Source organism: Carcharhinus amblyrhynchos, chromosome 21 (genome assembly GCF_965287045.1).
Source record: "Carcharhinus amblyrhynchos chromosome 21, sCarAmb.v2.hapA, whole genome shotgun sequence".
Taxonomy (NCBI): domain Eukaryota; kingdom Metazoa; phylum Chordata; class Chondrichthyes; order Carcharhiniformes; family Carcharhinidae; genus Carcharhinus; species Carcharhinus amblyrhynchos.
The window spans coordinates 37,625,677-37,638,110 of record NC_137344.1 but is presented as its reverse complement, the minus strand read 5'-3'; the positions used below and the strand labels follow the sequence as shown (position 1 = coordinate 37,638,110).

Genomic DNA, 12,434 nt, shown 5'->3' with positions numbered 1-12,434 from the left:
TTATGTAGGGAAGACTGGCGATATTTGGAGGAGTGGGGGAATGGGATGATGGGGGATTGTGCCCACACGGTGGGGATATGGTGGGGTGGGGGGGGGGGGCAGGTTCCTGTATTGCAGGGAGGAGGGGTGTTTTGATGCCAGCGATCATGGGGGTGTTGTTGGGTCATCCCGAGGTGGTGATTATTAGTTTGGGGAAATGGGTTGACTCTTAATCTTTGTGGAACAAGCTTGGCTGGAGTCTTTAGGCCCCCCCGTTGGTGTCTCCCAGCCCTGCTGCTCGAGAGAATCCGAGCTCAGGTTTTGTTAATACTGTCCAAAAACAAGCATGGGGGCACGTACTTCACCGCCTCTCCTGACAGATGCTGTCAGACTTGCTGAGATTTTCCAATGTTTTCTCTTGATCAGTGGTCATTTTGGTAGCACAGATCCATCATGTTCCAGTTTTAATGTTTATATGGTGTTCCTGAACCAGGCAATCTTTTAATATCCCTTCCGCTTGTACACTAGCATTTCTCTTTTTCACTACCTCTTTCCTTTTCTTTTCTTGATGTGTTTCATGGCCAAAGATTTGAAAATCCAAGATCTGAGAGTGGAAAAACAATTCAGAAGGAGAAACACAATATACAAAATCTGCAATTTTTTATGCGAAGTTGTACTTATTCAGAGCTGTTATTTTGTGTAGAGAGGTATTCCACATTGAGGTTATATGAATTATGAGGATATATTCGTATCCTTATAAAAGGGCTATGCCATGCATGTACTTGTTTTCATACTGCAGTTAACGTCAAGAAGATCAGTTTGCTGGAATGAAAGTAAAATAAAACAAATTTCAAAGAGTACTGTATCTTTAAAAACTTGCATAAAAGGTATCACAACAGTTAACCTGCATCTTTCATTGTCATTTCTTGAATGAAACTGGGTAATTAGTTTTATTTACATCTTTTCCAGGGTACATTTCCACATGGCATTGACATCCTCACTGCAGCTGACTATTTTGCTGTTGGAAATCGGACTAAATGTTTTCTGAATATCAGGTAACTCCTCAAGGTTTGAATTTCAGACTAAATGCTGCCAGTAATGTATAGAATCTTGCCAGCAGTACATATTAAGCACAGAGAAACTCTTACTTAAGATTTAGAATTCCCCTTATTGCTGAATGTAGTAACTAATGAGTAAATAACCACTGACTGATCGGTCAATAACGTGCGGACGTAGATTTAAGATGATTGTTAAAAGACTCACGCACATAGTGAATGTTTTATGATTTGGAATACATTGTCTGATAGGGTAGGGGACACAGATTCAGTGTAGCTCTCAAGGGGAATTGGATAAATATTTGAGAGAAGGTTTTGCACAGATGTCAAGGAAATGTGGGGCAATGGGGTTAACTTTCGCAAGAGCCAACACAGGCTTGATGGGCCAAATGATCTCCTTCTGTGCTCCAATTAAAAAAAATTAAAGTTTACTTATTAGTCACAAGGCTTACATTAACACTCCAATGAAGTTACTGTGGAAGTTCCTGATTCACCACATTTTGGTGCCTGTTCGGGTATGCTGAGGGAGAATTTACCACGGCCAGTGCACCTAACCAGCATGTCTTTTGGCCTGTGGGAGGCAACCAGAGCACCCAGAGCAAACTCGTACAGACACAGGGAGAATGTGCAAACTCCGCACAGACAGTGACCCAAGCCGGGAATCGAACCTGGGTCCCTAGCACTGTGATGCAGCAGTGCTAACCACTGCACCACCTTGCTGCCCATAAGTTTTGATTCCATATCTGCTATTGGCACCCAGTATCTCCCCTAAATAGCCACCCTTAAGTAATGAGGATTGGCAGATTACTTATGTGGAAAATATTTCACTGTACTCAGCCTTGCCCATGCAGATGCAATATTGTGTGATACGATATCGTGATTTTTTTTTCTTTCTCCTCTTTAACCCAAGGAACGACTTTGCCCTCAACCAGCTGTACTTTGATATGCTACATGTAGATCCTACTCTTCTAGCTAGGCCCAATTCAACAGATGTAATAGGCCAGTGAAGGACTGCTGCTTGTGTTTTTATTATTTTTATGCTTGAATTGAACTTCAGTGTTCCTTATTCTGAATGCTGAGGAATGGAACACTTTGTCCCTCTGGTGTACACTATTTGCATCTGACCCTGGCAGTTAAATTAGAATCTGATGCAGAGCAAAGCACTTAGTCGGAACGGTCTTTTGAATTTCACTCCTGCCCCCTGTGTTAGCATTCAGAATGAAGAATGGTGAGCTGATTGAGGCACTGGAACATTGCTAATCTCTGTGGAGTGACACCACAAAGATTCATTACCTTCCAGAGGAAAAGAAAGAATAGGGGTGGGATAATTTTAAAAAAAACTTTATTGCACTGCACCTGAACAACGCATGTTGACTTAACCTGTGGACTGAATAATTTGAAAAATGGTAGAATTCAACACCATTTCTTTTTAATTTGATTTTTGCCAACCTATATTAAACATTTATAATATCAAGCATAGCAATGGGAGATGTACAAGAAATCAAAAGGCTGCCTCTGTAAATATTTATGGAATGGCCATAAACTCTGCTGTTGATATTACAAAGGCGAATTTATTTACATGGGAGCCATACCTTTGATTACTGTGTGCCATTTGATACAGGAGTGCCTTCTTAAATGTACAGTAAAAGTGAATCTGCAGATGGATAAATGTAGCAGAAAAAAAAATCCAGAATCTATCCGTTTATGTTTCTTTCTTGATTTGTTGAACTGAAATGCCAGAGATTTGATGCAAGATTCAAGTTTCTTTCCCCCTGTTTTACATGGTTTTATCTAGTTTGCTCTTGTTTGAGAAGTGGGTGTTCATTGACATGTTTACAGGGATGGAGGTATTGGAGACAATCATCTTGCAACCTGTTCAGTAATAATAGGGTAGCTGTTTAAATGCCAGACATCCAGGCTGTATGTTATATAGAGCTAGCCAAAAATACCATTGTTTGTGCTGCAATTAATGAGTAGTGTCATGTGCTCTGAGGTCAAACATGTCCACTGTACCACATATGTCTGACTGACTGTTTCATATTATAATTACTTTGGAAAGCCCTTTTTACATATGACAGTGACAGCCTGAAAACGAAATTGTGATTACCAAGTTAGTTTTTTAAAATGCTGAACATTAATTAGCAGCTTGCAATATTTTGACTTACCCAGACCAGTGGTGTCATGATGGTAACATTTCTGCACATTTGGCACTGATTCTTATGGGGTTTGCAGGAGTGAAATAGGAATAGAGAGTCAAATATTAAGGAGGAGAAGGTAAGGATTGGAGTGCCTGTAACCTTGCTGTCACCATGACATTATGTCAGCAAGGGGAAATGTGGAGGACAATCCCCCACATCACCCAAAGGCCAATTATTCTGCTAAAGGAGCCCTTTTCAGGTGTTAGGGGTGGTTGAGTGGGATTGGGGTGGGTCTCAGTGACAATGGCTGGTCTCAGAGCAACACTCCCAATCTCACCAACCACCCCTTTGACCTGACCAACCTTTGTGACCTTGACCCCACTGTTCTGAGGCTGTCATCTGTTGCTGTCTACTCAGCTGATTGCAGACAGACCCAGCTGTGGCCACTGTTCCATTGCCCCGACATAATCTAATGTAGAATGTGGCAATATATTCATCAATATGGGCTAGTTTATACACTTGTATTTGGCTTTGCAGTGGAAACAATTAGGATCCATTTCAACAGGGAAACTGATTTACAAGCAGTTTTGTTTATTGATCCCTTTGAGAATAGAGGTTATACAGATCTTCAGGATGTCTGTTCCACAATTGCCATCTCAAAAATTTCAATTCTGCTGCTCATGTTATACCACTTAAAATCAAACTTACCACATAATTCAGATCTTCACTGACTTGGATTGGTTCCCTGATCCCCAATGACTCAAGTTTTAAATTCTGACCCTTAAATTGCAATCATATGAAAGACATTGTTGAAGCAAAATGTTCCTCTATGAATTGTGTATATTTTTTGTTACACAGTGCAGTTCAAAGCATTTGGCCAAGGGATCAGTATTAATTTGAATAACACAAATAATGAGAAATATACGAATACTGTTGGGTGTCATTTTTTCCAGAATGGGGTTTATTTGCATGGGAAGCACTGCACAATCCTTGGTTTCTTCTGTTTTCTGCCCACTTCCTGAGATGTGGTCTTTATTTTTATTTCAACTCCTAAAAGTTGACTAAACATTACCAGTATTCAAACCCAAGTTCCAAGTGTGATGGGAAGTCTGTTTGTAAATCCACCATTCAATTAACTGAGCAATCCAGCATTTCTCACCAGACATTTCCCAGAAATTGGTCAAAATTTATTCCCAACCCTTCCCTTCGCCACTTGCTTTGGCCTCAACCGAGAGTAAGCATAGGCAGGAGTTACAGCCTCTTATGGATAAACTGAGAATGCTTGGACCTTAAGGTCTTCACTTCCTTTTAATTCATACGCTCAGTGATTTCTTATCTCTGTGGGCAGATTAGAAATCAAAGGTTGGTTAATCAGGTTGTTCAGCACAAGTTGCAGCCTTGTATTTATAATCGTGAAACGATTATGAATTTATACAAACAGAAACAAGGATTGCTCAGTTTACCTTCTGCCTGTTAAGACAGCTTGTTGAGGAACCTGGGCTTCAAATAAAAAAGGAAGATATTCGGAGCAGGAGCAGTAGTTCATTCGGCCCCTTGAATCTGCTCCACCATTCAATAAGATCATTGGTGATCTGGTTGTGACCATAACTTCACATTCCCCCCACCTTCAATAACCTTTGACTCCCTTGTCAAGAATCTCGCTACCTTTGTCTTGAAAATATTTAATGATCCTGCCTCCACCACTGTCTGGGGAAGAGAGTTCATGATGCTCAGAGTGAAAAATGATTTTCATCTTTCCCTTAAGAATAATATTTCCCAATGGTAAAGATACAACAGAGTCTTGCTGTGTAGCATTCAAAACCTGATTGACAGGCCTGAGTTATAACCACATATTCAAAAATATTTGTGAAAAGATTAACTTGTGAAAGAATCCCTTCTTTAAACCAGTAGTCTCTTATTATTTCCTTTTTTTATGATAAATTCAATACCTTTTAGAATTGGCTATTAATACTCATTTTATTAAATATGTGTATTTCTCATATAAGGTACATACAGCTGATGTTTCTGTCTTAATAGCTGAGCCATAACGTTAACATCATGTTTTTTGAAGAATATGGTTCCATTTACGTATATGCAATCTTCAAATATGAGTCATAGGGTATGTCCTTAAATGCAAGTTTACTGTCCATTGATGGGCCAGGAGAATATTATTAGCCAAATATCTATGCCAAATATGGTACTATATGTACAAAATATTGAATATATTTGTAATGGATCATAGTCAACCTCCATGTTAGCTTTAGTTTAGGGATGGTGGTTCATTGCAGATGTTTGCAAAAGGTATACAATATCAATCACTGGAATCTACAGGGTATTGCAACAAAGGAAAATGAAATGAAAAAGCTCTACTTGCATTATGTGTTGTGGGATTTGATTTTCAAATAATATGTAATCTGCTCATAAATCATTAATTATGGCAACAACTAAAGGTTGTTTTTCATTGTTCGCATTAAATTTCTTGTATTTGTTCCATCCGCAAGTGTCGGTAATATTAAATGAAGTGTTGTCCATAAATCTGAAATATTTGCACGTGCTGTTGGAACATCTTTTTAACCAGCCTTCGTAATACACTTCCCATCATCTTATAAGTAATCCTGACTATTCTGGCATAGAAGAAGTAGATTCTATTTGCGTAAAGCAGTAACTGATTGTCTTTGTCTGTATCTCTGTTCTGCAGTATATACATTGTTGGATTCCCGGAATATACGCAACCATTGATTGATCACCTGATACAAAAAAAATTTAACCACTGGGATAGGTAGGAGAATGATTTTGAACCGTTTATACATTGAAATGATTTTGGTGAAGGTATATGGTGAGTACACAATTGGAGGTTCATTCTTGTTTCTTTATTAGTTAGGTAATCATAGATGCTAGCCAAAGATGGATAAACTGCACTATAAATATCTAATTTATTCTCTTACCATCAGTGAATTCATCTGAGTAAGCAAAGTGCAATTATATATGTTTTCTGATGATGAAAAGATTTTTATATTTGGGAATGATGAGCAGTATTCGTTCGAAGTGGGATCAAAACTGTAGGAAAATAATGGGTGGAATCTTGTGGGGACGATGAGGTCTTGGCTGCTGGCTGGAGAGCGAGCATGGCCTCTGTGTTGCTTTTTTTTCAGAAAGCACACCATAACATATGTCACTCAGGCATTAATAGGCCAACAGCAGGCCTTCCCAAGCATCAAGGACTTTGGGAGTGGAGGGCCTGTCCAAGTGCTACAGTTAAATCAGAGATCAGCAGCTATTCTGTACACAACAGTGCCATGTGGGAGGAGGTGACTGCTGCCAGTGGGATACCTGGTCACCACTTAGGGTCTCAGGTCACTGACGGGCCTAGGTCAGGTGAGTGATGGTGGGAGAGGTAGGGGTTTGAGGGTTTGGTAGCAAAAGCAGGGGGGTGGTTGTCAGTGGGCTCTCCTTCCTTTTCAATGTCTGGTTCTTTAATGAGGCACTGTGTCATTGAAAAAGAGATCCCGCTGCCTTATCCACCCTGGCACCCGTGGAGAGGCCACAGCCTAGTGATATTAGACTATTAATCCAGAAACTCAGCAAATGATCTGGGAACCCAGGTTTGAATCCCACCATGGCAGATGGTGGAATTTGATTTCAATAAAAAAAAATCTGGAATTAAGAATCTATCTATGACCATGAAACCATTGTTGGAAAAATCCATCTGGTTCACTCATGTCCTTTAGGGAAGGAAATCTGCCGTCCTTACCTGGTCTGGCCTACATGTGACTCCAGAGCCACAGCAATGTGGTTGACTCTCAATTGCCCTCCAAGGGCAACTAGGGATGGTCAATAAATGCTGGCCCACCAGTGACACCCATGTTCCACGAATGAATTCAAAAAAACCTCCAAGAAAACATGCCATTGATGGGGTGATAGCATGAATTGCCCCATTAAGGACTTCAGTTGTGGATTAGTGGGAAAATCATCTGCAGGCCTTCTCACCATGGACATAATTGGGGTTGAGATGAGAAAGTGGTTGTATCCTCACCTACCTGATTAAATGCTCCTCCCAGACCACCAAACTCACCACGAGAGTGTGCTCATGATTTTACCCAGTATGTGTGCAGAAGCAAATAAGCAAAGCTAGTGCAAAGATTGAAGCTGGTGGCATAAATACATGGATATTGTTTGGAACATGGGGAATTACTTTGTTTCTCAGCATATAAAAGGTGGAAGGTCATTCTCCAAGAATGCTGAGTGCTGGAATTTTGCATTGCTTTAGGAGTTAATTCAAATCCATTCACTCACAGAAAATACATGGTTTTGACTTTTATTTGTTATATATTTTAAAGATTTCAAACTTGTAAACATTCGTTTAATTGATGTGATCCATTCATTGTCAGAATTTAAAACATATGCTGCAGCTCCTTAGCCTGAGGAGGAGATCAGGCCATCAAAGTAAAAAGCTGTCATTTTATTTCCTTTGTGGGGTTTTGATGAGCTCATCAAAAACACGTAGCAGGTGGCCAACTAAACAAAGTAGGTGGTCAGATTTGACTTTTTTTTCTTGGCTGTTGAGAAATTTGGCAGGATGGTTGGTGAGAATTTCCTTCAAGACTCAAATTCACTTTAAGAATAAACACTGTATGGTGACAGAGTTCTTTTACGTTGTGATAAGTGCAAACAGTCGGTGCTTTTTCTGTTCTGGCAGTTTTGCAGCTGTAAATTGGTGCATATTTTCAGTGCATTGAGAGACAATGATTTAATCCAGCAGTGCTGTTTGTGAGCCATTGTTTATCTGTAATTTATTCTTAAAAAGCTTTGAAGCAGTGTGTTCAATTTTGTGGTTCACCAGCTTCAATCTTACTTTCATACAGTATTATACAATCAGTTGCACTGTCTATACAGTCTGACATCCATATGCCTTGTGAAAAGGATTCCCAGAATATTTTTGTGGTTTGATTTCGAGATTGAAACATGATTTTCGGTAATGTAATGTATAGATCTTATGTTTTCACAGTGCCATTCGCGAGCTTACTGCAAAGACCCTCCATAATCTTACTCCACATGCACCAGAATACATGGCTAATATTGGTGAGTGGCCAATAAAACATACTTTCTTTCTAAAGGAAATAGTATTTATTACAGTAGTGCAACAGATGTTAATAGTTGATCAGATGTAGAGTTGTAAAACTGTTGTACTGTAATAGCATTTGGCCAAAAGGAATTCCCAGTTGAAAGATAGTTTGATTGTCAACGTGAGCCCACACAGAAAATACTGTAACTTTCAACTCTAGCCTTGATGTTATTAGAGAACGTGCTCCATTGATTCATTCTGTCCAATGTCAAATTTTATCCCTCTCAAGTTAACCAGATCATTCACATCTATATTCTAGTCCTAATAGTATGTTTCAATTGTCCTCACAATGTATGCCTCTGAATTTATTTCTGTTTTATCCAATCTCTCCTTTTTTGCTCTTCTCTTTTTCCTTAACGTTTTAATAGTTTATTTGTTCCTCAGAAAGGTGATCAGATTTTAAATTTCTGTAATGCTAGAACTGTGCTCGAATGCTTTGCTATTGGACATCTCAGAAGCTTGAACAGGCTTTGGCACGATGCCACATTTTGTCTTCCTGAAATCCTATGGCCTGGATTCTGTATGGTAATGAGAGTGCAACTTTCAGCATTTGCCATTATTCCTCCTCTGAACCTGACAGCAACTTTAGATCGAGGTATTGACACTGCCCTTTGTCACAGTGACAAAGTGCACAGAAGGGTGTGTTGTCTGCCTGGTGCTCGGGTACAGGATGTCGCAGCTGGGCTGCAGAGGAATCTGGAGTGGGAGGGTGAGAACCCGGTCGTTGTAGTACATGTGGGTGCCGGCGACGTAGGCAAAGTGCGGACTGAGGATCTGGGGAGGGAGTATGAGAAGCTGGGAATGGAATTAAAAAGTAGAACCGACAAGGTGGTCGTCTCTGGGCTACTGCATGAACCGAGTGCAGACGGGCGTAGGGTTGACAGGATAAAGGAAGTGAATGGGTGGTTCAGGGATTGGTGTGGGAGGAATGGGTTCGAATTTATGGGGCATTGGCACCAGTATTGGGGTAGGTGGGACTTGTTCGGGCGGGATGGGGTTGGTCTGAACCGTGCTGGGACCAGAGTGCTGGCGAATCGAGTAAAGAGGACTGTAGACAGGGCTTTAAACTAATTGGGGGGGGGGGGGGGGGGGGGGGTGGGGGGGGGGGGGTGTGCGCGAGGGTAGGTGACGTTACGAGGTCTAAAGTTAAGGATAGGATACAGGTAAGGGAAGAGGCCGAGGATGTCCCAATTGGTGGCGTTACGGCAAATAGGGTCCAGGTGAAGGCTGGGATGAAAGCGCTTTATCTGAATGCACGAAGCATTCGGAATAAAGTGCATGAGCTGGTGGCGCAGATCGACACAAATGGATACGATCTGGTGGCCATTACAGAGACGTGGCTGCAAGGTGACAGGGACTGGGAGATGAATGTACAGGGCTATCAAGTGTTTAGGAAGGATAGGCAGGAGGAAAGAGGGGGTGGCGTAGCTATGCTGATTAAGGATAGTATCAAGGTGGTAGCAAGGGATGATATCGGAGCCAAAGAGCAGAGGGTGGAATCGTTGTGGGTGGAGATTAGGAACAGCAAAGGGAGGAAGACGCTGGTGGGTGTCGTCTATAGGCCCCCGAGTAATGATCTGGAGGTGGGGCGGGCTGTTAACGCGCAAATAAGTGCGGCGTGCAGGAATGGGACGGCAGTAGTTATGGGGGATTTCAATCTGCATATTGATTGGTTGACCCATGTTGGACGAGGTGGGCTCGAGGAGGAGTTCTTGGAATGCTGCCGGGATAATTTCCTTGAACAGTGTGTGTTGGAGCCGACGAGGGAGCGAGCTATCTTGGATCTGGTGCTATGTAATGAGGCGGGTAGAATTAGGGACCTTGCGGTGAAGGATCCTCTTGGAGAGAGTGATCATTGTATGGTGGAGTTTCTGTTGCAGATGGAGGAGGAGAAAGTGGGTTCCCGGACACGCGTCCTTTGTTTGAATAGAGGGGAGTATGGTAGGATGAGAGAAGAATTGGCGAATGTGGACTGGGGGAGCGCGTTGGAAGGTAGGTCTGCTGAGGAGCAGTGGAGGATCTTTAAGGAGATCTTTCTTGGTGCTCAGCAGAAATTTATTCCGATGGTCGAAAAGGACCGTAGGAGGAGAGGTAATAAGCCGTGGATAACGAAGGAGGTGAAGGAAAGTGTTAAATTAAAAGCGGAGGAATTTAGAGTAGCTAAGAGCAGTGGGCGAGAAGAGGATTGGGAAAGGTTTAAATGTCAACAAAGATTGACAAAGAAGTTGATAAAGGAGGGTAGGAGAAGCTATGAAGCTGGGCTAGCACTTAATATAAAAAAGGATAGCAAGAGTTTTTATAAATATATAAAAAGGAAGAGGCTGGCTAGGGTGAACGTTGGTCCTTTAGAGGATGAGAAAGGGGACCTAGTGGTAGGGGATGGGGATATGGCTAAGGTATTGAATGACTTTTTTGTTTCTGTCTTCACGGAGGAGGACGTGAATAATTTGCCGGGTGTTAGCGATGGAAAGGTGGTAGGACTGGAGGGTCTTAATGACATTACTGTTACTAGAGAGGTGGTGCTCGACAGACTGGAGGGGGCTGATTGTGGACAAGTCCCCAGGACCGGATGGAATGCATCTGAGGGTTCTGAAAGAAATGGCGGAGGTTATAGTGGATGCCTTGGTGGTTATTTTCCAAACGTCGCTGGATTCCGGGGAAGTGCCGGAAGATTGGAAAACGGCTAATGTTACGCCGTTGTTTAAGAAGGGTGCCAGGCAAAAGGCGGGGAATTATAGGCCGGTTAGTTTAACGTCTGTGGTAGGTAAAATGTTAGAATCCGTCATTAAGGAGGAAATTGCGAGGCATCTTGAAGGGAATTGCTTGATAGGGCAGACGCAACACGGTTTCATTAAAGGGAAGTCGTGTCTGACAAATTTACTGGAGTTCTATGAGGATGTGTCTAGGGCGGTGGATAGAGGAGAGCCGGTGGATGTGGTCTTTCTTGATTTTCAGAAGGTGTTTGACAAGGTACCTCACAAGAGGTTATTGCAGAAGGTCAGGGGACATGGAGTTGGGGGTAGGGTGTTAGCGTGGATAGAGGATTGGTTGTCAAATAGGAGGCAGAGAGTGGGGGTCAATGGGTGCTATTCGGATTGGCGGTTGGTGACTAGTGGGGTGCCCCAGGGGTCGGTGCTGGGGCCTCAGCTATTTACCATTTATATAGATGATCTGGAGGAGGGAACCGAGTGTAGGGTGTCGAAATTTGCTGATGACACCAAGATTGGGGGAAAGGCAAATTGTGCGGAGGGTGTGGAGAGTCTGCAGAAGGATCTAGATAGGCTGGGCGAATGGGCCAGGAAATGGCAAATGGAATTTAATGTTGGCAAGTGTGAGGTGGTCCACTTTGGTAGGAAGAATGGTAGGAAGGACTATTACTTACGTGGAGAAAAACTGCAGCAGGCGACGGTGCAGAGGGACCTCGGGGTCCTTGTGCATGAGCCGCAAAAACCCAGCTTGCAGGTGCAGCAGGTGGTCAGGAAGGCGAATGGGATGCTGGCCTTCATAGCGAGGGGGATTGAATATAAAAGTAGGGAGGTCTTGCTGCAGCTGTATAGGGCATTGGTGAGGCCGCAGCTGGAGTACTGTGTGCAGTTTTGGGCGCCGCACCTGCGCAAGGATATTTTGGCCTTGGAGGGAGTGCAGAGGAGGCTTACTAGGCTGATACCGGAGTTGAAGGGGTTGAGCTATGAGGAGAGGCTGAATAAACTAGGCTTGTACTCGTTAGAGTTTAGAAGAATGAGGGGAGATCTCATTGAGACGTATAAGATGATGAATGGGATGGATAGGATAGAGGTGGAGAGACTCTTCCCGCTCAAAAAAGACAGTAGGACTAGGGGGCACAGCCTCAAGATAAAGGGGAGGCGGTTTAGAACAGAGTTGAGGAGGAACTTCTTCACTCAAAGGGTGGTGAATCTCTGGAATTCTCTGCCCGTTGAAGTGGTGGAGGCTGCCTCGCTAAATATTTTTAAGAAGCGGGTTGATGGGTTCTTGATAAGAGAGGGGATTAAGGGTTATGGGGAGAGAGCGGGAAAGTGGAACTGAGCCACGACAGATCAGCCATGATCTTATTGAATGGCGGAGCAGGCTCGAAGGGCTGGATGGCCTACTCCTGCTCCTATTTCTTATGTTCTTATGAGT

The 12,434-nt window shown here is 42.7% G+C and overlaps 1 protein-coding gene across 1 annotated transcript in view; it reads left to right on the top strand.

The window, feature by feature from the left end:
• tbcd (tubulin folding cofactor D) overlaps positions 1-12,434 on the top strand; it is a 240,637-nt gene that overhangs the window by 147,598 nt on the left and 80,605 nt on the right. The window contains exons 17-19 of the mRNA XM_080209036.1: positions 949-1,034; positions 5,871-5,951; positions 8,178-8,251. Of these exons, the coding sequence (XP_080065162.1) occupies positions 949-1,034; positions 5,871-5,951; positions 8,178-8,251 (241 nt within the window). The remainder of the gene's footprint in view (positions 1-948; positions 1,035-5,870; positions 5,952-8,177; positions 8,252-12,434) is intronic.